The 26,160-nt window shown below is 24.4% G+C and overlaps 1 protein-coding gene across 2 annotated transcripts in view; it reads right to left on the bottom strand.

Annotated features, from left to right (window-relative positions):
* LOC114929887 (acyl-CoA synthetase short-chain family member 3, mitochondrial) overlaps window positions 1-26,160 on the bottom strand; it is a 48,244-nt gene that overhangs the window by 2,563 nt on the left and 19,521 nt on the right. The window contains exons 1-12 of one of the 2 annotated variants that reach the window (XM_029301593.2): window positions 20,423-20,500; window positions 18,524-18,738; window positions 8,818-8,983; window positions 8,034-8,323; window positions 6,697-6,793; window positions 6,184-6,392; window positions 5,083-5,311; window positions 4,383-4,493; window positions 3,981-4,180; window positions 3,189-3,334; window positions 1,974-2,196; window positions 576-751 (exon numbers count right to left, since the gene is read on the bottom strand). In XM_029301593.2, the coding sequence (XP_029157426.2) occupies window positions 576-751; window positions 1,974-2,196; window positions 3,189-3,334; window positions 3,981-4,180; window positions 4,383-4,493; window positions 5,083-5,311; window positions 6,184-6,392; window positions 6,697-6,793; window positions 8,034-8,323; window positions 8,818-8,983; window positions 18,524-18,635 (1,959 nt within the window). In that variant the 5' untranslated portion in view covers window positions 18,636-18,738; window positions 20,423-20,500. Of the gene's footprint in view, window positions 1-575; window positions 752-1,973; window positions 2,197-3,188; window positions 3,335-3,980; window positions 4,181-4,382; window positions 4,494-5,082; window positions 5,312-6,183; window positions 6,393-6,696; window positions 6,794-8,033; window positions 8,324-8,817; window positions 8,984-18,523; window positions 18,739-20,422; window positions 20,501-26,160 lie in introns of those variants that run through there. The other variant, XM_085489812.1, reaches the window with a different exon arrangement.

Here is a 26,160-nt window from a genome sequence, read left to right as displayed (position 1 = left end):
AATTATCGATCGCCTCAAATTCGTTTTCTCACGTAGAATATCGATTTTAAGAAAGGGAGAGAGAGAGATGAGTACATTAAATTATAATAAGAGATAATTTATCTTATTGAAGTTTTGATTATCGAGATGCTTGTTCATTTCGAGATTCGTACAATAATACTTGAATTCTACCTCAAATAGTTTCGATATAATAAATAATAAAATAATAAAAAACAATCGCGAAGAGAGAGAGAAGCATTCAAATTTTTCTCAACTTTGATACAACTGTGTAATTAAAATAAGATAATCTTTTTACTACTGTAATATTAATATATATTATAATTAATTATATATATATATATATATATATATATATATATAAATTAATAATTTAATATATATACTCTATAATAATTAATATATTAAACTATATTCTATATATTATTAATTATTAATTAATATAATAAACTCTAACTAAAGAGATAACAGGTAGTGTATTTATCTCTCAATCAACAATAACATTTACTTCGTTTAAGAGAATTCGGTGAGAACGTGTCGAGATTAAAAAAATAAATTTTAATTCAGTCAACTCCTACCTTAAATTGCTTCGAGCGTGCCATTGTAGCGATAGATTTGCGAATTATTTTTCCCGAGCGTGTCTTAGGTAAAGCGGAAACTGCGGCAGCAGTCCGGAAAGACGCAATCGGCCCCATCATGTTTCTCACTCGCGCGACTAGCTCTTGATTTATCTCCTCCTCGTTGCTTATGGAATCTAAAAAAATACTTCATTATAATTTTCTAATCGCAAAATTAATAAAATTGTATAACGTATAATTAAAAAAAATTTTTTTTGTTTTTTATCATAATAAAATTACGTGTAATTATAATAACTCTTAATATATTAAAAAATATATACATATATAATAATAATATACAATAATATATTAATAATATGCTAATAATAATAATATAGTACATTTTTTATACATATTTTAATTTTTAAAAATAATATATTAAAAAATTATAATTAATCTAAAGAAATTATATCATTGTTTTTTACTTTCAGGAAAAACTTCAGATTAATACACGAAGAGTAATTTAAATTTAAATTTCGTTATATTTTATCATAAAATTCACTACTTTTATCATGTTGATAATAAATCGAAAATTATCTTGCTGCATATATTAAAATTATTACATTGAAAAAAAATCGTTGATTTGATTAAACCTTTCAATTAGATATTATGTTGTTAATTGAACATAAATACTAATATATATTCAATTAACAAAATAGTAATTTAGTTGAAAGGTTTAATCAAGTTACAATTTTTTTTCAATGCATGAATTACAATGCATTAAACTGGATTGAAAATATCATGCTGCATTGTAAAATTTATATAAAATATTTTGTTTATCACCTTTTTGGTATCTATTCTATTTAAAACACTTAAAGAATCATAAAAATTTAATATATTTAAAAATTATTAAAATTTTACTATATATTTTAATTTAAAATTAATCAAACTTTTTATATCTTATTGTAATCAATTATTCATATTTTTTATTATAGTAAATATTAATCAAAGAATTCTTATAAAATTTTTCTAAGACCATATTGTTCCACGATTATTATGAATTTTAAGATAAATTCTAAGAAAAAAATTCTCTCTGTGTACTAATCATAATAAAATATAGCACATTTTTTATTTTTTAATAAGGCATTAAAACATTGTAGTTATTTATAACATAAAAAATTCATTAAATTATTATTGTCTTTGCTTTTAGAAAAGATTTTTCAAATTGATAAGATTGATATTTTGAAAAAATTAAAATGTAGAGAATAATTAATATATCATAATATAAAAAATTCTTAATATATCGAAATATATATACACGTGTAAAAAATTTTGCCAAACATCGATCGTGGTTAAAAATAATAATAATTTATTTTTTTTTTTCGAAAAGAGCTGGATATTTGAGACTATTTTACGAACCGTTTCGTTTAATATAAAGACATAGCGGAACTTCTCCCTTTGTATGATCTGGTACACCGACAACTGCAGCTTCCACGACATCGGAATGAGCTAAAATAATATCTTCCAGCGCAGCTGTTGATATTCTGTGTCCAGCAACATTTATAATATCATCGTCCCTCGCTGTCACGTAAATATAACCGAATTCATCGATGTAACCCGCATCCATAGTGTCATAATAACCCTGGAAAATTAGGAATCTCAAAATCGAGATCGAAAGATACATACGTGGCAGTCTAATTATTTTAACGATTAATTTTTCTTTGGCAAAAATATAATTATTTAAATATAAATTAATTTGTAATTATTTAAATAGAGATTAATTAAATAGTTATATACATATATTAATTAATATATATATTTAATAATTAATAAATTATATATTAATTAATTATTTAATATATTATATTAATAGCTATTAATTTTAAGGAGACAAATACATTTGAAAACGATTAAAATATCAAAATTTATTTTGTTTTAATAAATAATGTTCTAAATACTTTGAGCCATACAAAATAATTTTTAAAAATGTTGAATGTATAAAAAGGCGTATAAAATTTTTGAAATGCTCTTCTGTAATCAAAATTATATATTTTATGTTTTTTTCTTAAAAATCATTAATCAGATAATTATCACTGTTTTCGAATTTTTAATCGGTTCAGTTTAAAGAAATTATAATTTTAGAAAGCTATAAAAGTCGTCAAAGAATTTTTATTTAAATTGTAATTAAACTCCAGAAAGAGTTTGCGCTGCAAAGAGCATCTTTCATAAAATATAATCAAACATTAAGAAGAAAAATTAAAAAAATTATGTTAATCCAGTATCAAGGAACATATATAAAGATTTTGTGATTCTTTAGTTGTCCCCTAAATAACTCCAGAGCTTTATTACTGGATTAGAATTAAGCTTTGTATGTAAATTTTGAAGTTTTTCTTGTGCTCTTTCACTCACTCTCTCTCTCTCTCTCTCTCTCTCTCTCTCTCTCTTTTATATAAAGACACAAATAAATTGTCTAATATGTTAAGAGAGAGAATACATAATGTGTGTATAATATAATGTATGTTACGTACATATTTTATATGATATTTCATATACATATGTTTGCTTTATAACGTTATTAGTACATATGACATATAATTTATGTACGGTAAGTGGCTTTTATTAATATATATTTACCGGAAACGTTGAGAAATATAATTCCTTAAATTTCTCGGGTGCTCGATAAAGAGTAGACATACATCCAGGAGGTAATGGTAACTTTATCGCAATTCGTCCGAGTTCATGTTGTGGTGCCCTGCTTCCATCTTCGCGTAAGATGTGAACTGCATGACAAAAGATTTTTGCAAATTATTATTTATATAGTAAAATGTATATTTGATCCAGTCTTATATATACTGAAAAAAATTGTTAACTTGAGTAAATCTTTGACTAAATTTTACTATTTTGTTAATGGAATATATATATATATATATATATATATATATATATATATATATTAATTAGTATTTAAATCAAATACATGTTTTGTTAGATTTAATATGCTATATTTAATTTTAATATTTTTATATGTTGTTAATTAACGAAATATTATTTAGTTGAAAGGTCTAGTCAAGTTAATAATTATTTTCTCTCAGTGCATATATACATATTTATTCAACATTTTTAAAAATATGATTAAAATATGATCTTAGATGATTAATTAAATGGTCATATTTTAAAATCATATTTGAAACAATCTTGGAATACATTAGATATAAGAAAGAATTATGAATATACTAAATAAAAAATTATTACGAAAAGGGAAAAAGGGTAAATAATATTTGAAGAATGATATACAAATCAAAATTATAAGAGATATATGGATACCTATTTTATTAATTCTAATTTAATAATTTAATTTTTAATTTACTGAATTATATTACGATAATGAAACCAAGAGAATAATGCTGAAAATAAAAAAAGACTCACTCTCGTAACCGGGTATAGGCGGTCCTGTACTGAACTTAGGCAAACTAGGACAATGACTATATCCTGTACATAATGACGTAATAGGATGTCCAGTCTCTGATTGCCACCAGTGATTTAGAATAGGCACCTTAAATACTTTCTCGGCCCAGGTTTTTGTCTCATAATCGCAAAACTCCCCGGCCACAAATATCGTCTTCAAACTAGAAGTAAAAGATGATGGCTATTTTTATAAAACATTTATTTCGAAAATATACAATTTACACCGCGATATATATATATATTTTTTTTTTCTTTATGAAATTATTCTGGAAAAGTCATGTATTGTATACCACTGCTTTTTTAATTATTATGAGTCATATGATCGCGGTATTGTAATTCAGAATAATTAAATTCGAAACTTACGATTTTAATGAATACTTTTTTCCTAATAACGTTTCCGGATCTGCCCGCCTTATAACTCGTAAAGCTGTAGGAACGCAAAATAACGCGTTTACGTTATGTTGCTCAATGATTCTATGGGAGAAAAAGAAACAAAATCTTTTTAAATATAGAAATTCTATGTGATAATCAGGACCAGATAAATTTTTCTATGAAATATGGATAAGAAAAAAGCTATAATAGCTGCATCAAAGTAAATTGTACGACTTTATAAACAATTTAAACAAATTTAATCTTCTACTCAATGTATACAGATTTAATCATGTTAAACTTATATTACACGGAAAAAATTAGCCACCATAATTTTAGCTGTCTCTATATTACAACTTGAAATTTCATTATCATACCCTTTAGCTATGAAAGCTAATATTTTTTAGCTACATTTTTAATGGAGAATTCTACAGCTGAAAAATATTAGTTATTATAGCTAAAATTTAGCTAATTTTTTTCCATGTAGAAGTTGATAAAAATTTCCGGATACGCTTTTAAAATAAATCGTCTTTCAATTCTCTGAAAAATCGATCGAATATAATAAAAAAAATTTCTTTTATGTGAATTTTCTCACATTTTTTTCTTGAAATAACCATTATCGTTCCACATCAGGTATTATATATTATTTAGTAAATAATATATAATGTCTGATGTGAAACGATAATTTTCAAACCTGAAATATTGACTAGCATCCGGTGTCCTGTCGGGTTTTCCTTCGTACATTACACTAGTCGCGCCGTACACGAGAGGACCATAGCAAATATACGAATGTCCAACAACCCATCCCATATCGGAGGCCGCCCACCAAACACAATTTTTGTTCATTCCGTAAACGGCTTTCATGGACCAACAGAGCGTCGCTAAGTGACCGCCGACTGGTCTTATAATTCCCTTAGGTTGCCCTAACAAATATTTATAACACACATTGCACAATAAAAATATATACTATCAGCTAATAATTTCCCGGGAAAAAAATTTTTATATATAACTATATTTTGTGAAATATGTCTATTTTTATACATAATTATATAAATTTATATATTTATATAAATTATAAGGGTTCATATATAATCATATCAAATTATATATCAAACATATATATATATATATATATATATATATATATATATATAAATTTATATAATTATGTATAAAAAGCACTTTTATCTAATTATGTATGGACATATTTCATAAATAATTTTGCGATTATATAATTTTATAATGTTATATATAAAAATTTTTTTCACGGGTTATTTAAATAGAGAGTACACTTAAAATTTAAAATTATTAAATGATACCAATATTTTAAGAATGAAGAAAAGAGATTGACAGGGAGAATTTTCTCTTAGAATTTATCCTGAAAATCATGGTAACCCTGGGACAATATGGTATGAGAAGAATTATTTTATAAGAGTTTCTCTGATTAATATTTGCTATAATAAGATATAAAATATGTTCGATTAATACGTTTATAGTATTTTATATCTTATGTGGTAAATATTAATATTTTTTATTATTGTTTCTTATATAAAATTCTTCCAATACCATATTATCCTGTGATTACTACGATTCTCAGAATAAATTCTAAAAGAAAATTCTCTCTGTGTACGTTTTGTAATAATTTTCTCAGAGTGTAGAAAGAACTTATCAGAAGAAAGCTTTATAAAAGTAACATTCTATTTTATATATTTTTGTAGAGGTAGAGTCTCTACAAAAAAATATATGTATGAGTGGGTTTTTGTTCTGTGAAATATATTTTACTCGAGATTTTTACCCGTAGTTCCCGATGTGTATAATATATACAATGGATCGTTAGCTTCCACCATTACACAGGGATGACGTTTCGATTTCTTCATAAGCTCATCCCAGTCAAATTGTGTCTCGAGCAAGGGCGCTTCCCATACATTTCTTCTCTGGAATATGATACACTTCGGTTTTGGTACAGTAATCATATCCATAGCCCCGTTTAGCATAGTAGTGTACCTATGCATTTGGAAATTGCGCGCGTTAGAGGGAAAAAAGCGGTTCTTTTATTAAGAAATGCGAGGAGAATTTTCAAAAAATATTAAAAAAAAAAATTATTTTTATGTGTTTGGTCCCAAGTAGCAAACTGACGTTATTAAATATCGAATGACGTCATTAGATGTTAATAACGTCATTGACATTAAATGACGTGTACGCTTGCTAGCTGGGGTGTTAAACAAGAGAAGTAAGTCTCTTATTAAAAATTGATTTTCTTATAAAACTGACAAAATATAATTCCGATAAACTTATCGGTGAGACGTACTTAATCACTTTGGACGGTTCTAAGCCGCAGCTCGCGGCAATAATAATCTTTGGCTCGGCGTGATCAATCCTAGATGCCAATTCGCTCGCTGCAAAACCTGAAATGAGTATTTTCAAGTGATAATCACAGTACTTTGCTACTAATTGTTTCTATACAAAATGGTTCTGCAAGAGATGATCAAATTTTAAGAGCACATTTTACTCACCGCGATGATGAAGAAGAGTCACATGGATTCGGAATGTTTCCTTTTCAAATTATAAATATTATAAATATTTTTTTATTTACAATAAACTTTGGTAACAACGCTTCATGTGAAAGAAATCATGGATTGACGAAGACGTTCAAAGATTCTCGGAGTATTTTATATTTTGTTACATGAAACGACGAAATGATTTCAGAGTTATTATTTTTACAGTAGTAGCAAAAATAAACTAGAATTTAAGATGTTTTATGTATAAAATAATCTCGGTTTAAATCAGGAAATTATTTCTAATAGAAGGTGAATAAAAAAACAAGCAATGAAAAAAACGTCGATACAAGATATGTTGTTTGTTGTATAAAAAGTGTTTATAATTTAAAAAGAAAGCGTTTCCGAACTCACATTCGTATGATTTTTATCCCTACAATAAATAAAATTTGCTCTTAAAGTTTGACCAACATTTCTGAAACATCCTGTATTGCCATAAAAAAATACAATAGTTATTAAAGAAAATATTTAACAAACTTGTCTATTTCTAAAATTGAAAGTATATATGTATATGGAAAAATAATTTTAATTGTTTTAAATATGAAACATTCTCTTTTAACTTGTCTCTTTTAATCTTTAAAAAATATTTTATTTTAATTGCGTTTTTATGCCGCATAAAAGATAGTGCGATATCTATTAAAAATTAAATATCTCGAAAAAATAAATAGAAAAGATTCTGATACATAAAATACACTAAAAAAAATTTAGTCAATTCTTATAAGTATTTATTTCAATACTGTCAAATAAATAATTTATTTGAAACTAATAAAATTTATTTGACATGAAAAATATTTATTTGATATAAAAAAATCCTTTTCAACACAAATAAATATTTATTTGTTTCAAATAAATGATTCATTTGACAGTATTGAACTAAATATTTGTTAATTTAACAATTTTTTTCAGTGTACAGATCAGTGTATGAAAAGAGTTAATAAGAAGAGTTAATTTTATACAAAATAAAATTAGAGAAGAATTTAAAAACAATTTTCTTGGGTCTCCTCTTATTAGCTCTTTTTGTATGAGATTTTGTATGGAAATAACTTAATCATTATAATCGTCGTGATTATTATTGTCATTTCGTTATTACCTCCGAAAACCACGGAATGAATCGCCCCTAATCTGGCTGTGGCCAGGATTGCGATTACGGTCTCGGGGATCAACGGCATGTAGATGATCACCCTGTCCCCTTTACGCACACCCAGCTCGGCCAACGCGCCCGCTAACAAGGACGTCTTCTCCAAGAGCTCGTTGTACGTCACTTTACGTATTAATGACGTTTGGGGACTGTCGTGGATGAGAGCCGTTCTCTCCCCATTTCCGGCGAGCACGTGACGATCTAACGCGTTGTAAGAAGCGTTCAGTTCTCCACCGACGAACCTAAATTTAAAATTTCTTTATATATCCCAAGTAGCAAATTGACGTCATCAAACGTCAAAATGACGTCATTCGAGGCTGGCTACCTGGGGTCCCGTGAAAAAGTTTTTTATATATTCCTTATGGAAATTTATCACTAGTAAGTCTAATTAATATATATATAATAAATAAATATTTCTTCATATATATAAATATTATATATTTTATATATAATTTGACATGATTATATATATAAACCCTTATAATTTATATATAAATTTATATTAATTATATATAAAAATAGGCATATTTCACATATAAAAAATTTTTTCCTGGGATGTTGTATTATCTGTCATCTCCTATTTTTTAGTTAAGATACAAATATTTTTTTTAACCAATTGAAACTTTGACTTTGCAGAATAAAATATTTTTTTAAACGTGAAAATTTTTTTCGAGACTTTGGTAAAAAAAATGTATTTTCTTTCTTGATAAAAATATGTGATATATAATTGTGTTACCATTTCGTAAACGGCTCGTTAGAATTATCCAGGACTTTCTGCCAGGGTTTGCTCCAGTCGAGGCAGCCGCCGATCTCGCCCCAAAACTCTTCCGGGCACTCCAGTGACCTCTTATACATTTCTTCGTAGGTGGAACACTCGTTTCGACGAGGGCTCATAATGTAATCTTCAAAGGAAATAATAATTAAGATGACGTTTCGTCACGACAAGGTGCGCAGCCGGAAGGTGAGCTTTGAGCTTTAACTTTGCAATTTCCGAAATTATCTTTAACTGCATTATGCATAAGGAAACTACGTAATGCTTTACGGCATAGATTTTAAAAGCACGGATTTTACATTAGCTTGCTTCTGGATTAATTTCGCAATCATGCGTATATTATCGCGTAGTAAAATAAAATAAGAGGATAAAAATATGATTATATTAAATAAATATCGGAAATTTATTTAGCATATAATTTTAGTTCTCCTAATATTAGTTTCTAATATTAGTTAATTGAAAAAAAGAAAAGTCAATTAGTAATTCCCTCCCAGAAAATAAAAAAAAATTTTAGTGCTCTAAATTTAAGCGTTTAAATAATTATAAAGATTTTTTTACATAATATATATTCAGCTTAATTATATTTATACCAAGTGTTATTAGACAATATTAGGTCTGTTCTTTTCAGCTGAATTTCCAATGTCAAGCAAAAAAGACAACCTCTGAACTAGTGTAGCCAGTTCAGTCGAAAAGAACAAACCTATTGTATTCAAATCAGATATTTCACAATAAAAATTGAAGTTTGCGATTGCAAGACAATTTTAAATATAAAATTTTCTTTGAAATTTTTATTTTTTTTATTTCATATTTTTAAATAAAAAAAAATAAATAATTTGTCTATTTTATAATGTATAAATAATTTGAAAATTTAATTCGGATTATAAAATAACGAATAGTATTTTCTAATTAAAATATTCTTATAGCAACAATGCTGTACATCTTATATTTCAAATATAATTTTGATTATGTGTAATCCGCATCAATAAATTATTTTAGAAAGCTCAATAAGAGGTATAATATATAATTAGAGACACAGAATTTTAATAGCCAAATGAAGTGCACTGGTAGCATAAATATTGTTAAGTACATGAGTCAAATTTAAAACACTTATTTCCATTCGTTCTTTAAATAAATAGCTGTGTATAAATATATAAATTAAAAGTAAAAATTCGGCAGAGACGTGAAAAAACAAATTAATCTAATCTTAGACAAAACTTATTATATACATCAAATTAATTTTGTTCATTATTTGCCGAACAATCAAAGTTCACGTATCACTTTTAATTAAGTTTCACCCATGTCAAAAATTAGATTAATTTGTTTTTTCACGTCTCTGCCGAATTTTTACGATATATTTATACAGCTATTTATTTAAAGAACGAATGGAAATAAGTGTTTTAAATTTGACTCATGTACTTAACAATATTTATGCTACCAGTGCACTTCATTTGGCTATTAAAATTCTGTGTCTCTCTCTAATTATATATCATACCTTTTATTGAGCTTTCTAAAATAATTTATTGATGCAGATTACACATAATCAAAATAATATTTGAAATATAAGATGTACAGCATTGTTTCTATAAGAGTATTTTAATTAGAAAATACTATTTGTTATTTTATAATCCGAATTAAATTTTCAAATTATTTATACATTATAAAATAGACAAATTATTTATTTTTTTTATTTAAAAATATGAAATTAAAAAAATTAAAATTTCAGAGAAAATTTTATATTTAAAATATAATGTGTAATACTCGAAGAAAAATAGAAGAGAGAAAGAGAGAGATAGAGGCATCTATACAGTTTTCTTCGACTAATTATCTACGTAATGTAACATTCTGCCATTCTCATTCGTAACATTTCATCCTTATTTGTTGAAGACACCGTGTAGGTTTCGAGAAAGAAAATGTTCGTTTTCAGAATAGTAGATGAAGAGAATTGACGTCGTTTGATTTTTTCGACACTCGTTAGAATCGTTGCTTGAATGCCACTTTATTAAAAATTAAAATTTAATTTATATTAACAAAATAAATTATATATTACAAATTTGAGAGAAATTGAAAAAGGCAAATTAAAGAAGTTTTGAATTTGATCCTATTTAAATTTTCTGCTATCGCGATTGTCTTGCAATCGCAAACTAAATCTTTATTATGAAATATCTAATTTGAATTTAATATTGTATAATATAACACTTTTGTATAAATATAATTAAGCTGAATATATATTATGTAAAAAAATCTTTATAAGTATTTAAGTAAGTCAAATATATAGGTTTTGTTAAATTTAATATATTTAATTTAAATATTTTTTATGTTTAATTAATAAAATATTTGGTTTGAAAATTTTAGTTAACAATTTTTTTTCAGTGTAGTAAAAATAAAAGGATCAAAATATGATTATTAATATATCTGAAATTTATTTAGCATATTCGTATATTTCTTATTTATTAAAAAATATAAACAGATAATATTTCTCTCAACATTTGCACATAATTTCTTCTTTCACATAATTTTTTTTATTAATTAGCAACGTTCTTTTTCGTCTTCTGGAAGATCCCGAAAAGCAATATATTATTTTTTTTTATTATACTGTTTCGTTTTTTAAATGATAGCGATACGAGGCTAATGGCACATATTTAACGTGGCCCATACAGCATAAAATATTATGAATATTTTTCAAAAAATATTTCTAAATATTTCTATAAAATATTGCATAAAAACATTTTAAAATAGTTTTAGGAATATTTAAAAAAATTTTTTGTGATAACATTTTTTTGAAATATTTTAAAAAACTTTTAAAAAGATTTTTAAAAATGTTCTTTATTGCTCAGATATTTTCTTAAATATTTATTACATATTTTTGAAATATTAGTTTCAATCTATAATCAAAAATATTTTTGAACATATTTTTTAAACATGAAAAAGCGGACATGGAAACATTTTAGAAATACTTTCGAGAATTATTTTATCTTTTAAGAAATATTTTTAAAAGATTTTAAAAATATTTTGTGTTGTATGAGCATTGCCACCACAAAAAGGCCTTCATTAATCAATGAAGAAAAATTTTATTTATAACAAAAAAAATTATTTTATTCATAATAAAAAAATGTTATTTATAAAAAAAAAATTATTTAGAATTCCTTTTTAGTGCTCGTATATGTTTAATTAATTTTCAAAAAATCCTCGCCTTAAGCCCCTCACCAAAATTTGCCTAGAGCCCCATATTAAGTTAATCTGGCATTGTTTGACGCTCTCATAATTAACGTGAATAATTTATCGCGGCATCGTGCGTGGGGAAGCTTCCGCTAGCGATTTTCTATATCAGGACTGCGCTGTCTTTTAGCGCCCTTATACATGTTTTTCTTTGCCCGTGTTAAAAACCAAGGGTGGACCACCCTTCATCCCCGACCTTTCGTCTCGCAGATTCTTCTCGCAACCACGCATCGTCGCATTTCATTCTTCCTCTTCTCGTACACATCCCCGTGAGACCGCCTCCGCGACATTTATCCATTTCTCCGGGGGAAAAAAAATACGAACGGTGACTGGAAAATAGGACGCAGAACGTTTGGGACTTGAGAACTTCTCGAGACGCACACATGGGTTATTTCTTTTTTTTTTAAATGATTAAAAAATAATTCCTTGCGCGTAAATCATTATTTCCCGGGAAAAAAATTTTTATATAACAATATAAAATTATATAAAAATATATAAAATTATACTATAATATAATAACTTTTTTGTTTCTTATTTTTGTTCTTTATTTAATTTTTTTAGATTTATTTTATTTTGTTATTTTATACATTTTTTTATATTAAATATGCAACTAAAGCAAATGCTTATTTTTTTAGTGATTCCCAAGGGGACATGATTAAGATTTGTTTCTTATTTTTTGTTCTTTATTTAATTTTTTTTATTTTATTAATATTAAATTTTTTAATATTGAATATGTAAATAAAGCAAATGCTTATTTTTTTAATGATTCCCAGGGAGTCAAATGTTCCCTTTTGTCTCTCTGCTTGACGTTTAGAGAGACAGTTAAATATCTTCCTTAGAAGGATATACTTATTTAATATTTTTCTGTAATATGAAATAAATGTATACTTTATCGAATATTCGCAACACATAGTGAGGTTCACTTTCTGATGTATCCTCGAATATAAAGTGATATAAAAAATTTAAATGGGATAACAATCAGAAAGATAAGAGATGCATTTGATTTGTTGAAGCATTTGAGATAAAAAATTTAAATTTAATTTAAAGAAAAGAAATCCCAGTAAGCAAAAACCCTTGCTACGTTTGAAATAACGTTTTAAAAATATTTTATTAATATTTTGAGAGCAATATGTTATTAAATAATATTTTTAAAACATTTATAAAACATCAGTTACAATATGTTTTAACTATTTATTAATATGTGTATTAAAATATTTTAAACATATTTATAAAACTGTCACTTATATCATAACGTTTAGAAAATTTATATAAAATCAACATTTTAAAATGTTGATTAAATATTTCTTGCTTACTGGAATATGTTATATATATTTTTGTGTCGCAATATGTTTGCGTTACAAAAATCATGCAAAGAATTTTTGACGCAAAAAACATATATAATCTAGAATCTAGAATGTAAAAAAAACATAATCTAGAATAAGTCTCGAGAGAGCGAAATTTTTCGTGACGCAAATAATATTATTCATCCAATAGCGACTAATAATATAAGTCGCCGAAAATTTGATATTTTTTTATCAGAAATGTGCTTTTGTTTAAAAAAAAAGTTTGATCTTTTCTTGAAATATTTTTTTCCAATTGTACTCACGAGAAAAAATTTGTTTATATATATATTTTATATATATTTTATATCTTTTTATATATATTTTATATATATTTATATATATATATATATGTTTTTTATGTATAATTTTATATTGTTATATATAAAAAAATTTTTCCCGGGCTTTGATTCTTCATATATAATTCGTATAAAATCACTAGATGTGATAATGATTTCGCAAGTTATTTGATATCATACAATATATAGGCTCAATAAAAATCTGAAAAATCTCAATAATAATGAATACAAATTATTAGGGGACCGAAAGAAGGGAAGAGAGAGATAAAATAAAATGTGATGTACGTGCAAAAGTTGGAGCGAGAAAAAAGGTGCCACACAATTTGAATTTTCTAGCAATGAATATTTTACCTTCATGCTCTGCTCTGCAAATACTTTCGCGCGGAGGTCCTTCGGGGTTTATACGAGGAGTTCTAGAGGATGTAGCAGGTTGTGTGGCATCTTATTTCAGGAAAATGAAGAGTTACGCAACTCGGAAGCGACTTTATTAGAAACAGAACCCGCAGAAGCGAGTCGTGACAATTGCCAGCGAATGACTATGAGCGATTTTCCTGAGATTCAATTTACTTAAATCCGCATTATCCTATACTTTTTATCCATATCAGAAAAAGGGACTGATTGTCCTTTAAATTCATATTTATATAATCTCTTTGAAATGTGCTCATTTCCACTTCTGACCATTTCTTGACATTCGAGCTTTCATATAAAAAATGAGTAAATAATAAATAATAAATAAATAATAAATAATAAATAATAAATAATAAATAAATAATAAATAATAAATAATAAATAATAAATAATAAATAAATAATAAATAATGATAATATTAATAAAGAAAATTTAACATCACGTGAATGACCACATTTAAAAACTTTTTAATTTTTAAAGAATATGCTTGCAACATTTAGTTATATTTCAGAGTTTTTAGAAGTATCTCATATATCATATACTACTATACGTATTCTTGACACAAAACAAAATTATATTAATATTTTAATAATTACTATTATAATATCTTTTGCTGTATACACAATATATATTTAAATATATATTTTTGAAATAATTATTTAAAAACAAAGCTTTCTCTATGAGGAAGCAAAATTATTAATTATGCACAATTGAATTTTTATTCGTTTTTTAACAGATATTTAATAAAATTAATTAAATAATTAACACATTATTTTTTTATATAAAAATTAATATTACATTTAAGATTAAAATATTTAAAAATATAACATTTAGAAGAAATCTAATGTTTTATAAATCTAAATAATAAGGAAGACGTAAAGAGCACTACACGGAATCTAATGTTTTATTTAAATAATCATAAATTATAAATTGAAAAATATTAGTGATGGAAATGTTTTATATGTATTAAATATAAATAAAAAATATGGCTATACATATTTTAAAAATAAAAATGAAAAACTATTATATATATATATATATATATATATATATATATATATATTATTATTGATATTTTAAAATAAAATTTTACTATAAAATAAAATCTGAAACATTTCATGTGCGTTGTGTATTATATGATAATTTAAACTAAATTATTTTCTTACAATTAGAGGTAAAAGATGAGCAAACAAGTAATAAGTAATAGGTAAATAATTTAGATTTTTACCTCGCAATTACTTCAACATTTTCCTCGGATTATTTCTTTCTCTTTTATTTTTAGTAAAAATCTATTTTTTTAAGCAATAGCAATAAGAATTATTAATTCTTGTTTTATTCATGTGATATTTATGAGACACTATTTTAATTATATTAACAATTAATTATTATTATTTCAATAATATTAAAAGTCAATAATTTTGCTTCGTCAATTAAATGTAATGTATTTTATTCACATTGAGAAGAGGCAGTAAAACACAACGAGTATTGAAAATAACTTGCTATGTTATTAAATATATTGATTAATAAAGTGAGAACGCGCATCGAAATCGAATCGAGTATATATAATCAACATAACAAAAGACTTCGTTGCATACATTAATTATTAATAAACAATGAATCTATGATTTAAAATATTGCATGTATAATTTATTAATATCCCGCGTATATATAACTATACCTCACAGCTAAAGTGTATTAAGTTCGTTTTGTCAGACACTTTTATTCCAATTGAGTTTATATTGGGACAATAATTTGAAATCACAATAATTTTCTTTTAAAAAATATCTGTAATAAAATATTTATATAAAAAATAATACTTTTTTAATTTTTATTTTTTAAATATGTATATCCATTAATATTTTGTGTGTCGTGCAAAGTGATCACATATTCGATAATTTATAGTCTAATAATTAAGTGTTAATTAAGTGTTTATGAGTGAGTATATATGTGTCACAAAAAAAGCAACAAAAGAAGATGAGCAAAAGAAAAAAATGAGGTTTATAGGAAGGTGATAAATAAAGCAACGAAATTATTTACTACTTCTATAATGTTTAATTTAAAAATTAATTATCTTGGAAAAATTAATTATTTTAGGAATGATATCTGTTTAAAGAATAAATAAAAAATTGGTCGCGCATAATAATTAATTTAAAAAAATTAAGTGTCTCTCAGATAATTAAAATTAAATTAATTTAAATTAAAATTAAAGAATCAGTTTAAAGTATAAGTAAAAAAAATGGTCGCGCATAATAATTAATTGAAAAAAATTAAGTCTCAGATAATTAATTAAAAATTAAAATTATTTTAAATTAATTATCTGAGACACTTCGTAAAAAAATTAATCTGTTAAAGTATAAATGATTGTGTTTGCACTTAAATTCGTGTGATTTTTGCGTTTGCAATAGATAATTAGGAAGAACAAATAAAGATAAATAAAGAAGGAGATAGAAAATGATATGCTGGAGCAATGGGAAAATAGCAGGTGCGTCTGATAATTTAATTCAAAGCAATAAGCATTGTCCACGGATATAAACTCCGTTTCCGATAAAATTTATTGCGATCGGTGTTAATCGAGCGAATATCGAATGCAATCTGTAAATACGTAATATAAAATCATTCCTAAAAGGAGAAGGATTCCTTTATCTTTTTAAGATTATCAACGCATTATAATGTGGTACAAAGTTTTCTCTTTCTCTTTCTCACTATCAAGTATTTGTGTGTTACGTCTTTTTTAATTATATATATTTATTATATATACATTTTAAAATATGATCAAATTTTAGTTTAATTATTTTTAAAAGAAAAATATTTTATTTATAAAAATTATGAATTATTATCAAAACATATTTAATTCTTTTGATATAATATTTGATGTTATGATGTTTTAATTTAATAAAGAATAATAAAGAATTAAAAATGTTAAATATAAACAGATTTTGAAAATAGATACCAACTGATATAAAAAAACTGATATATAATATAAAAAATTTTAGTTTAATAATTTTTAGAGAAAAATATTTTATTTATGAAAATTATGAATTATTATTCAAACGTATTTTATTTCTTTTGATATAATATTTGATGTATTAATGTTTTAATTTAAGAAAGAATGATAAAGAATTAAAAATTTAAAATATAAATCGATTCTAAAGATATAGATGCCTGATATAAAATAAATGAATATAAGATGAACTGATATAAAATGAGTTGCAATCAATGTCAAATTGATAAATATATAAACCATATTGAATGTGTGAATAATTTTGCATGCAAATTTAATTTATATATTTTTTATTTATATTGAGCTATTTGAAATCTTACAATAATTTTAAAGTTATAAACGAAATAAGTTAAATATAGAACAGAGAAAAAAAAAAATTATTTTTAATTTGTTTCATTAAATAATCAAGATATATATAAATTTATAAAATTTCGATTTTGGTTACAGTAATTGTGTTACTATATATAAATGATATATGAATAAATAAACACAATTATCTGCAGAATAAAAATTAATATAAATAGACTAAAAATTATAATAAAATCAGCGGCACTCATACACGTGTGTGCATAATTAAAATCCCAAGAGAGCAAACTCACTTTTTCTCTTTTTTTTGCTTGTGCTTTATATGTTTAATTTAAATTTTTTAAATCTAAAATCTTCATATATTAGTAACAGGATTTTTGATTGTGAAAGTAATCGTTTTTTAATTAAGAATACGTAAAAAAATATTTTATCTCAACATCGCAAACACTGAGAGAATTCCGGAAAATGCAGTTGAAATATTCACGTTTAAACTTCAAAGTTTTAAACAACAAATTGAAAAATTAGTTAATTGCAGAATAAATATAATTAAAAATAAAGAAAATATACTCTTTTGTATAAAATTATTTATCCTTATGAGAGACATCTTGATATTTTTATGTCATGTATACATTGTAATAAAATTTGTATGCGAAATATATTTAATTTGACATATTGATTGCAATTCATATTTTCGAACATATATCTTACATATCAGACGAGCTGTTATATAAATTTTCGTTTGTTAGAAATTTTATAAGTAATACTAACAAATAATAAATAATCGAAATAATCGACAAATATGAATCAAATATCTTCGAGTTAAGAATATTATATTAATAATATAAAAATACATCATATTATTTTTCCAATTGGAAATTAATATATTTTTAGCTCTACTAAAATATAATTAATTTTCGTTCTTCTGATTAAAAAGAAATTTTAAAGATAAAAACTTTCTTGTTCTTGCACACGCGCATTTATATTGTATATGAATCATTTTTTCTCACGTTCTTTCTCTCTTTCTTATGCTTTACATAATTAAAAAAAATTAATTTACACCTAATCTATTTAACCTATAGAAAAATGAAAAAAATGCGTACCATTGTCTCCTTTTCGTGTTATTCTCGGACGCATAATGCATGATTCGAGATAGGATTTTTCTGAGTTCTCAGATTGAGCATTCAAGAAATCGGAATTCATCTGATGCAGCATTTTGCGGCTCTTGATCCGAGTAATATCCAAATACTTATAATTTGTAGTAATAGTAACGTCTATGTATCCACAAAGTAGGGTCCATCCACGATATATATAGGGGCTGTATTTTAAATAACAATTGAAAATTTATGGCTTTCAATGTGAAACACAAATTTAAATTTCAATAGTTATACCGAGCTAAAAAAAATGATGCAAATAATAGTGCAAGGTTTCTTTAGGAGTCACGGAAGGTTCTTAATTTAAAAATGTATATAAAAATTTTAAATTGAGATTTATCGAATTGCTTAATATCGCATAAAGAAGAAATATGTGCCCTGTATATAATCAGTTTTAACGAATATTAATTTTACGTCACACTGCTATCTGACTCTTTATAACTCGTTGAAATTCAAGTAAGTGTTTTACATTTTAAATATGCTCAAAGTTAAGTCAGAAATAAGCTTTCATGAATGTTACGTATACTCAACTAGCACATGTTGTTTTCGTAAACATTTTTTAAGGTATTCCCTTCACAATATCAAAGTCTTAAGAATTCACTAATTTTTCGGTATAAATCAAGTTAAAATGCATATCTTTACATCAGAACAAAATTAAACCATATTATATAAAGAATTATGACTTTCAAAATTCGATTATTTATACGTGACTTTATCGAAAAAATTATTTACTTTCCACATTAAATTCTATACTTTTTTGATAGTTCCGATAAAAATACAGTCACCGAATATTTAAAAAAATATGTATGTTAAACTTGACGAAATATGGTTATTTTGGTTACATTGTTCTAACAGTAATATTTCTAAATACACAATTTAATAAAATTTTCAATTTGTTCTTATAATTAAACATAATAATAAATTATAACATGATTTTATATAAGTTTAATACAATATACAACAGTTTGCTGAGGTCCTGCTTGCAAAATACGCTCCTTCGCAAAAGGAATACCTTATTAAATATAATACCATTCTAATTAGGAAATGTTGTTTGAAACAAGCATCTGTGCTACTCGGAGTATGCTAATATTTCAAACAAGTAAAATCTGTCAAATTATATTAAATGAAAAAAAATATATATATAATCATTATTTTGATTTTAATAAATTAATATTTCTCATACAGCACAAAATATTTTTAAAATCTCTTAAAAATATTTCTTAAAAAATAAAATAATTCTTGAAAATATTTTTAAAATCTCTTAAAAATATTTCTTAAAAAATAAAATAATTCTTGAAAATATTTTTAAAAAATGTTTCCATGTCCGCTTTTTCATATTTAAAAAATATTTGCAGAAATATTTTTAAATATAATTTAAACTAATATTTCAAGAATATGTATCAAATAATTAAGAAATTATTATCTCTCAGCAATAAAGAAGAACATTTTTAAAAATATTTTCAAAAGTTTTTTAAAATATTCTAAAAAAAGTTATCACAAAAAATTTTTAAATCATTTTAAAATATTTCTAAAACTATTTTAAAATATATTTCATAGAAATATTTAGAAATATTTTTTGAAAACATTTATAATATTTTGTGCTGTATGGGTTTATAATATATATGTTCCAATTAGCAAAAATGATTTACAAATAAATTAAAAAAAAACATAAAATAATGAAATAAAAAAATGTACAATAATTGATTGCAATATTATATTTTCGCACTGCACAATGCTTTCTCGTTTGCACAAAACTCGGTCCTACTTTCCACAGATTTTTCTTATCGTGATTATATTAGCTTAATATGTCACAATTATTATGCGATGGCAAAATATTCTAATACGTACTTAGGGATGGACACACTTGCGGAAAAGAGATGCGTGAAGACGCGTGTATCGTAGAAAACTAAAGCCGTTCCATCAGGACTGAAAGGCAAATAATATGCAAAATCGCAAACCACGTGACACATACACTTCCTGAGTGAACATTAATTCGCAGGTCACAGTTTCAATTTTAAGGTTCAATCATTATGACGGAAATTTGATAACCTAACTGCACTCGAGATGTGAGGGACAAAATGTAACTACATTTGAATGATCAATTAATGTTCGTAGACTGTTTTTTTTAATCTGTCAATTTTAATCATTTATATCTTCCGGCAATAATAAAGTCTATTTTCCTTTCGCGATTGTTAAACAATTCACTGAAACAGTATTTACTGAAAAAAATATTTATGTAAAATTGCATGATTAAGCTAGGTTTTTCCGACTCAGCATAATCATGCAATATTGATACTTATATGTATAGAAGATTATAGATTATATGTAATTTTATATGAAATATATTCTTCAATATTTTCAAGATTAAAAATATTTCACTGAACATGGAATAACACATAAAAATAGTAAATTTAAAAATTACATATAATTTTTGAATAAAAATAGTAATTTTACCTATATTTTACATGTATTTTTACATTAATATGTATTTTTACTTTAAAACAAATGGAAAAAAAATTACAGTGATATAAGCAAGTAATATAATTTGTAACAGCTCTTTAGAAAATTTGAATCTACAAATAAAAAGGCAATAAGAGCTAATCAAGTTCTATACTAGAATTATATTTGTGAAAAGATTTATAACATAAATCATTAAATATTATACAGAAGTAAATTCGTACGTTTTGGTTGTCTTTTTCCAACCTTCTTCAGCGCATTAATTAAAAATTAAAAGATTAGTAGAAATTAACAATAAATTATTCAACACTGTCATCATAATAAAAATTTACGGAGTCAAGTTATATGCTAACACCCGAGATACGCATTTATAAAGACAATAAAAATTCAATAATAGGCCAGTAAGAGCCGCAACGCGGGTAGTAAAGACAAAAAAATTTTTAATTATACGTTTTGATCCTTCCTTGGGATCATCTTCAGTAACTGTCAACACGAAAATTAACAAAGTATGTAACATAAAAAGTTATTTTTAAAAAACATTACGCTATCAGAAATATCAGACTAAAAAAAGAGATATAAATACAGAAATACGTACATAAGAAAACTTAGCAATTATATAACTTATAAAGTCATAGCCAAATCAGACATATAATGGCGTGCATCGCATGACAAGCCTCTCATCGATTCCAGTCGTTGAAAGACGGAAGTAATGCGTGGAAATGCTACCCATTTAAATCAAATTATTCGTTATACGTACATTTTATTAAAATAAAAAGAATCTTTAATTTCGATATTTCTGTTTTTTTAATAATTACAAATAAATTATTATTCTTATTATTAAAAATAAAATTATCAACTATAAATCTTTGTGCGTTGACATTTGTTTACAAAAAAAGTACCGCGAGAAAAACGAAATATATTGTATATGAAAAAAGGATAATAAAATAATTCGATTAATTTCGACTTTACTCATTTCTTTTCGAAGTAAATTTTGCCAATTCAGCAACTATTATAAATTGAATTGCAAATTTACTATAAAAATTACGAAAAAGAATCGAAAAATTCTCGACTTTTGCTACGATAGACGTGACGCGACACACATATGAACTACATATATTGTGTGTAAATGATATGCAAATGATGCAGTATGCACGTTGAACATTCGTATAATACCGAAAGAAGAAATGTCCAACACTGCAGTTTTTCGATGTATAGAAGCGAAACGATTCTAAGCATTATCGTATCGCTTCTTTAATTTCTTTTCGTCATGTACAAAGTACATATATAAAAAAACCAGTAATATCTAATCAATTATATTCTAATCAGTAGAATTCTATTCTCTATTATCAGATGTCAAATGTCATACGTTACATAAATTTAAACGTTTATTTATACTTATAAGAACGGTTCAAGATGAAAATATATAGAATTACAATTGGAAATCTGTATCTTTTAAGTAATATTTAATTCTCGCATTATTTATCGTGTCGGAATAAAAGAGCGATTAATTTGTTTCTTAATATATGATTGTTACACCGAAAAAATTGTATTCTAAGCGCCAAAAAGATCCTCTTAATTTGAGAAATTTCTCTAAATTTTAGTATATTTTTTTCTAAAAATATAAGAAAAAAATTAAGATTATTTTAAATTAAGAGGATCCTCTTGGCGCTTAGAATACAATTTTTTCGGTGTATAAAATTATTACATGTTAAAACGATGTCGAGGTATTTTTTTTTATAAAATGTATATAGGCCAGGTATTATAATTTGAATTGCATTATCGTTTTTTCTCGAAGCAATTGTTTTCTTTTTCCTGACATGTAGGGCGGATAATTCGAATGACATTATGTGTAACGGGATGACATAAGCGTCACGTAAGTGACGAAAATGTAATGTAAATCGTATAAAACGTAGCCTGCAGAACGAATTCTCGATCAGGAATAACCAAGCGGTTTCTACGTAAAAGAACTCGATCTTCCGTGAAATCAAATTGCGATGCAGTTTTCTCGACGTGATCGACAGGGGACGAATGTTAATGCATATCTTAGCACACATAACTCAGCTATTGTATTTGAAGGAATTGCTTCCACTCATATAAGGATACCGTTAAAAGAAAAAAAAATTCGAAATGTTTTGCTGCATTAACAATAGTTTTCGTCCTAAAATCGTCGATGAGAGAAAAGATAATATTGAATGTGCTAAGAAAATAATTTCTCCTATGTTCGGTTATATAATCAGAAATATATCTCTTTTATCGTGATATATGTTTTATTATTTGTTAAAGATAAGAAAACAGCTCATATCTATTTATTTATATAATTTTATTTTATTATTTTATATAATTAGATTTTATCATTTTATTATTATTTTATTTTATTGATTAATTAAATTAAAGAAAATTGCAAATTTGCCTAGATATTCTTTTAAATTTAATTAATAAATAAAATAAGATAATAGATAATTAATATTTATTTATTTATATAATTGCTATTAAAAATTATTAAATAATAATTAAATAAGATAAATAATATATTAAAGACAAGAAAACAGCTGATATCTATTTATTTATATAATTTAATTTTATTATTATATTTTATTTATTAATTAAATTTAAAAGAATATCTAGGCAAATTTGCAATTCTCTTTAATCACCCTAAGAAATGCCTGAAATATATAAATATATGTATATACATATATAAAACAATTAATATCTATTTATTTATGTAATTGCTATTAAAATGATTAAATAATAATTAAATAAGATAAATAATAATTTTAATAGCACTTATGCAAATAAATAGATATTATTTATTATATATATATATATATATATATATATGTATGTGTGTATATGTATATATATATATATATATATATATATATATATATATATGTATAGAAGGCACGAGAAGATGTGGACGTTGAAACATTTCTTGCTCGACGGATAATTAAATAAGTATAAACGGATTTACATCTTATGTAAATTAGATTAGAACAATGCGAACATAAATTGACCCCAATATCCAGGAGAAATATTATTTCAAGATTATCTTTATGCGCATCAACAAAAGCGTATAATGCGTTCGTTAATGCGACGAACCAGTCATTGCATTTCGAATTACAGAGTGTATCCTTCGACGCTATTATCAGTATTTAGTTGATATATACCGCTAACAGCAACGGAGCATCGAATTTGCGTGGGAAGAGGGAATCTGTTTTGTAAGAGCTCCGTGAAAAATCGCTTAATCGTTCCGCTTCATGTCGCACCTGACGCCTCGCGATACTTCCACTGAAACGCAAATCTGCGATAGAATCGTGTCAATCAAATTATTTCTAGACTGATACCGTTAATAGAAGACCTAAAAATTACACTATAAGAACAAAAATATGAATAAAAACAAAAATACGACAGAAAATTCACAAAGATACGACAAAAGCTCCATACAATTTTTTATTGTAACTTCATATGCATTTTTTCTTCATTATTAAATTTAATATTTATACTAATTATTAATTATATTTATTTATTTATTATTAATTAATCAATTAATTAATTAATTATTTATTTATTTTTTATTAATTAATTATTTTATTTATTAATTATTCATTAATTTTTTTATTATAAATGATTTATTAAGTATTTATTAGTTAATTATTTATTAATTATTATACATTAATAGATATATTAATATTTATAATATTAATATTACTTATATTTAGTATTCATCGCACCTTCCGACGCAAAAGTCAACTTTCCTTTAAGTCCTTAAATAAAGTTACGGATCGAATCTCTTCTTTTTAAAGAGTTTAGATAGCGAGAGAGAGATAGAAGCGAGCAAATCGCTTGTATCACCAAGATTAGTATTAATTCTAACAAGATCGCCATTTTCTTTTTTTTTTCAATTAATATCTTTTTTTAACATCTTATATATTATGCATAATTATGTTATATTATGCATAATGATGTCGGGCCAATCAAATGTTATAAATATTTATTGCTATTTGATGCTGCATCATTAATAATTGTCAATGTCATCAGACATTTAATATATAATACGAAAATTGAATCAATAACACGTAACATTCTAAAGTTGAAATTAAATGTTTAGAATAAATTTTTTGTGTTAAATGATAAAATGATAAAAACGGATTGAACGTGTGAAACTTTAATCGCGAAAATTTATTCGAGAATTTCAAAGACTCTACTATATACAATTATTTTTTTATACATATTATCTTAATTTTGTTGAAGTATATCTTTTTTATCTTCAAGGTTGTTGAGAAAGCTTTTCTAAATTGTCGAAAATGATAAAATGAATTATACGTTATTTTTTTATTATATCTAAAAGTGAAAAGGTACATATAAATTCTACAGAAAATTTTCAATGTCCTAAATAAGTTATATACTAAATGTAGTTCTTTATGTGTATATATGGTCGCGCATAAATTTTATATTCCACACAAGTTTATAGACAGAGTATTTCACGAGAGTGAGATCTTGAGAATGACATAAATTTCACAACAAATAATCACAAATGACATATTTATAAAGAATGAATTTCTTCACTTAAACATTTTAGTAACATTGTATTTTCTTTAATAATAATTAAAAAGTTTCGAAAATAATTTAATTCTTATACCTGGATCAAACAATCAATAACTAAAAATTTCATATGTGTTCTTTATTACTCAATATATATTAATTAATATTTATTAGTACATATTAACTTGTTAGACATTATTTATTAATACATATTTAAAATATTTTTTATATATAATTTATTAATATACATATTAATTTTTTATATATAAATTATTAATACGTATATTAGTTTATTACATATAAATTAGTAATACATATTAATATATAATATATATATTACACACCGAAAAAATTGTATTTTAAGTGCCAAGAGAATCTTCTTAATTTAAGAAATTTCTCTAATTTTTGGTATATTTTTTCCTTAAAATAAGAATAAATTAAGAATATCATCTTAAATTATAAGAGGATCCTCTTGGCGCTTAGAATACAATTTTTCGTATAATTTTAATATATTTTTTTCTTAAAATAAGAATAAATTAAGAATATCATCTTAAATTATAAGAGGATCCTCTTGCCGCTTAGAATAC

The sequence above is a fragment of the Nylanderia fulva genome, unplaced genomic scaffold (assembly GCF_048542155.1).
Source record: "Nylanderia fulva isolate GAGA-0341 unplaced genomic scaffold, ASM4854215v1 Scaffold9, whole genome shotgun sequence".
NCBI lineage: Eukaryota > Metazoa > Arthropoda > Insecta > Hymenoptera > Formicidae > Nylanderia > Nylanderia fulva.
The sequence above is the reverse complement of the archived record's forward strand: the minus strand, read 5'-3'. Positions and strand labels throughout refer to the sequence as shown.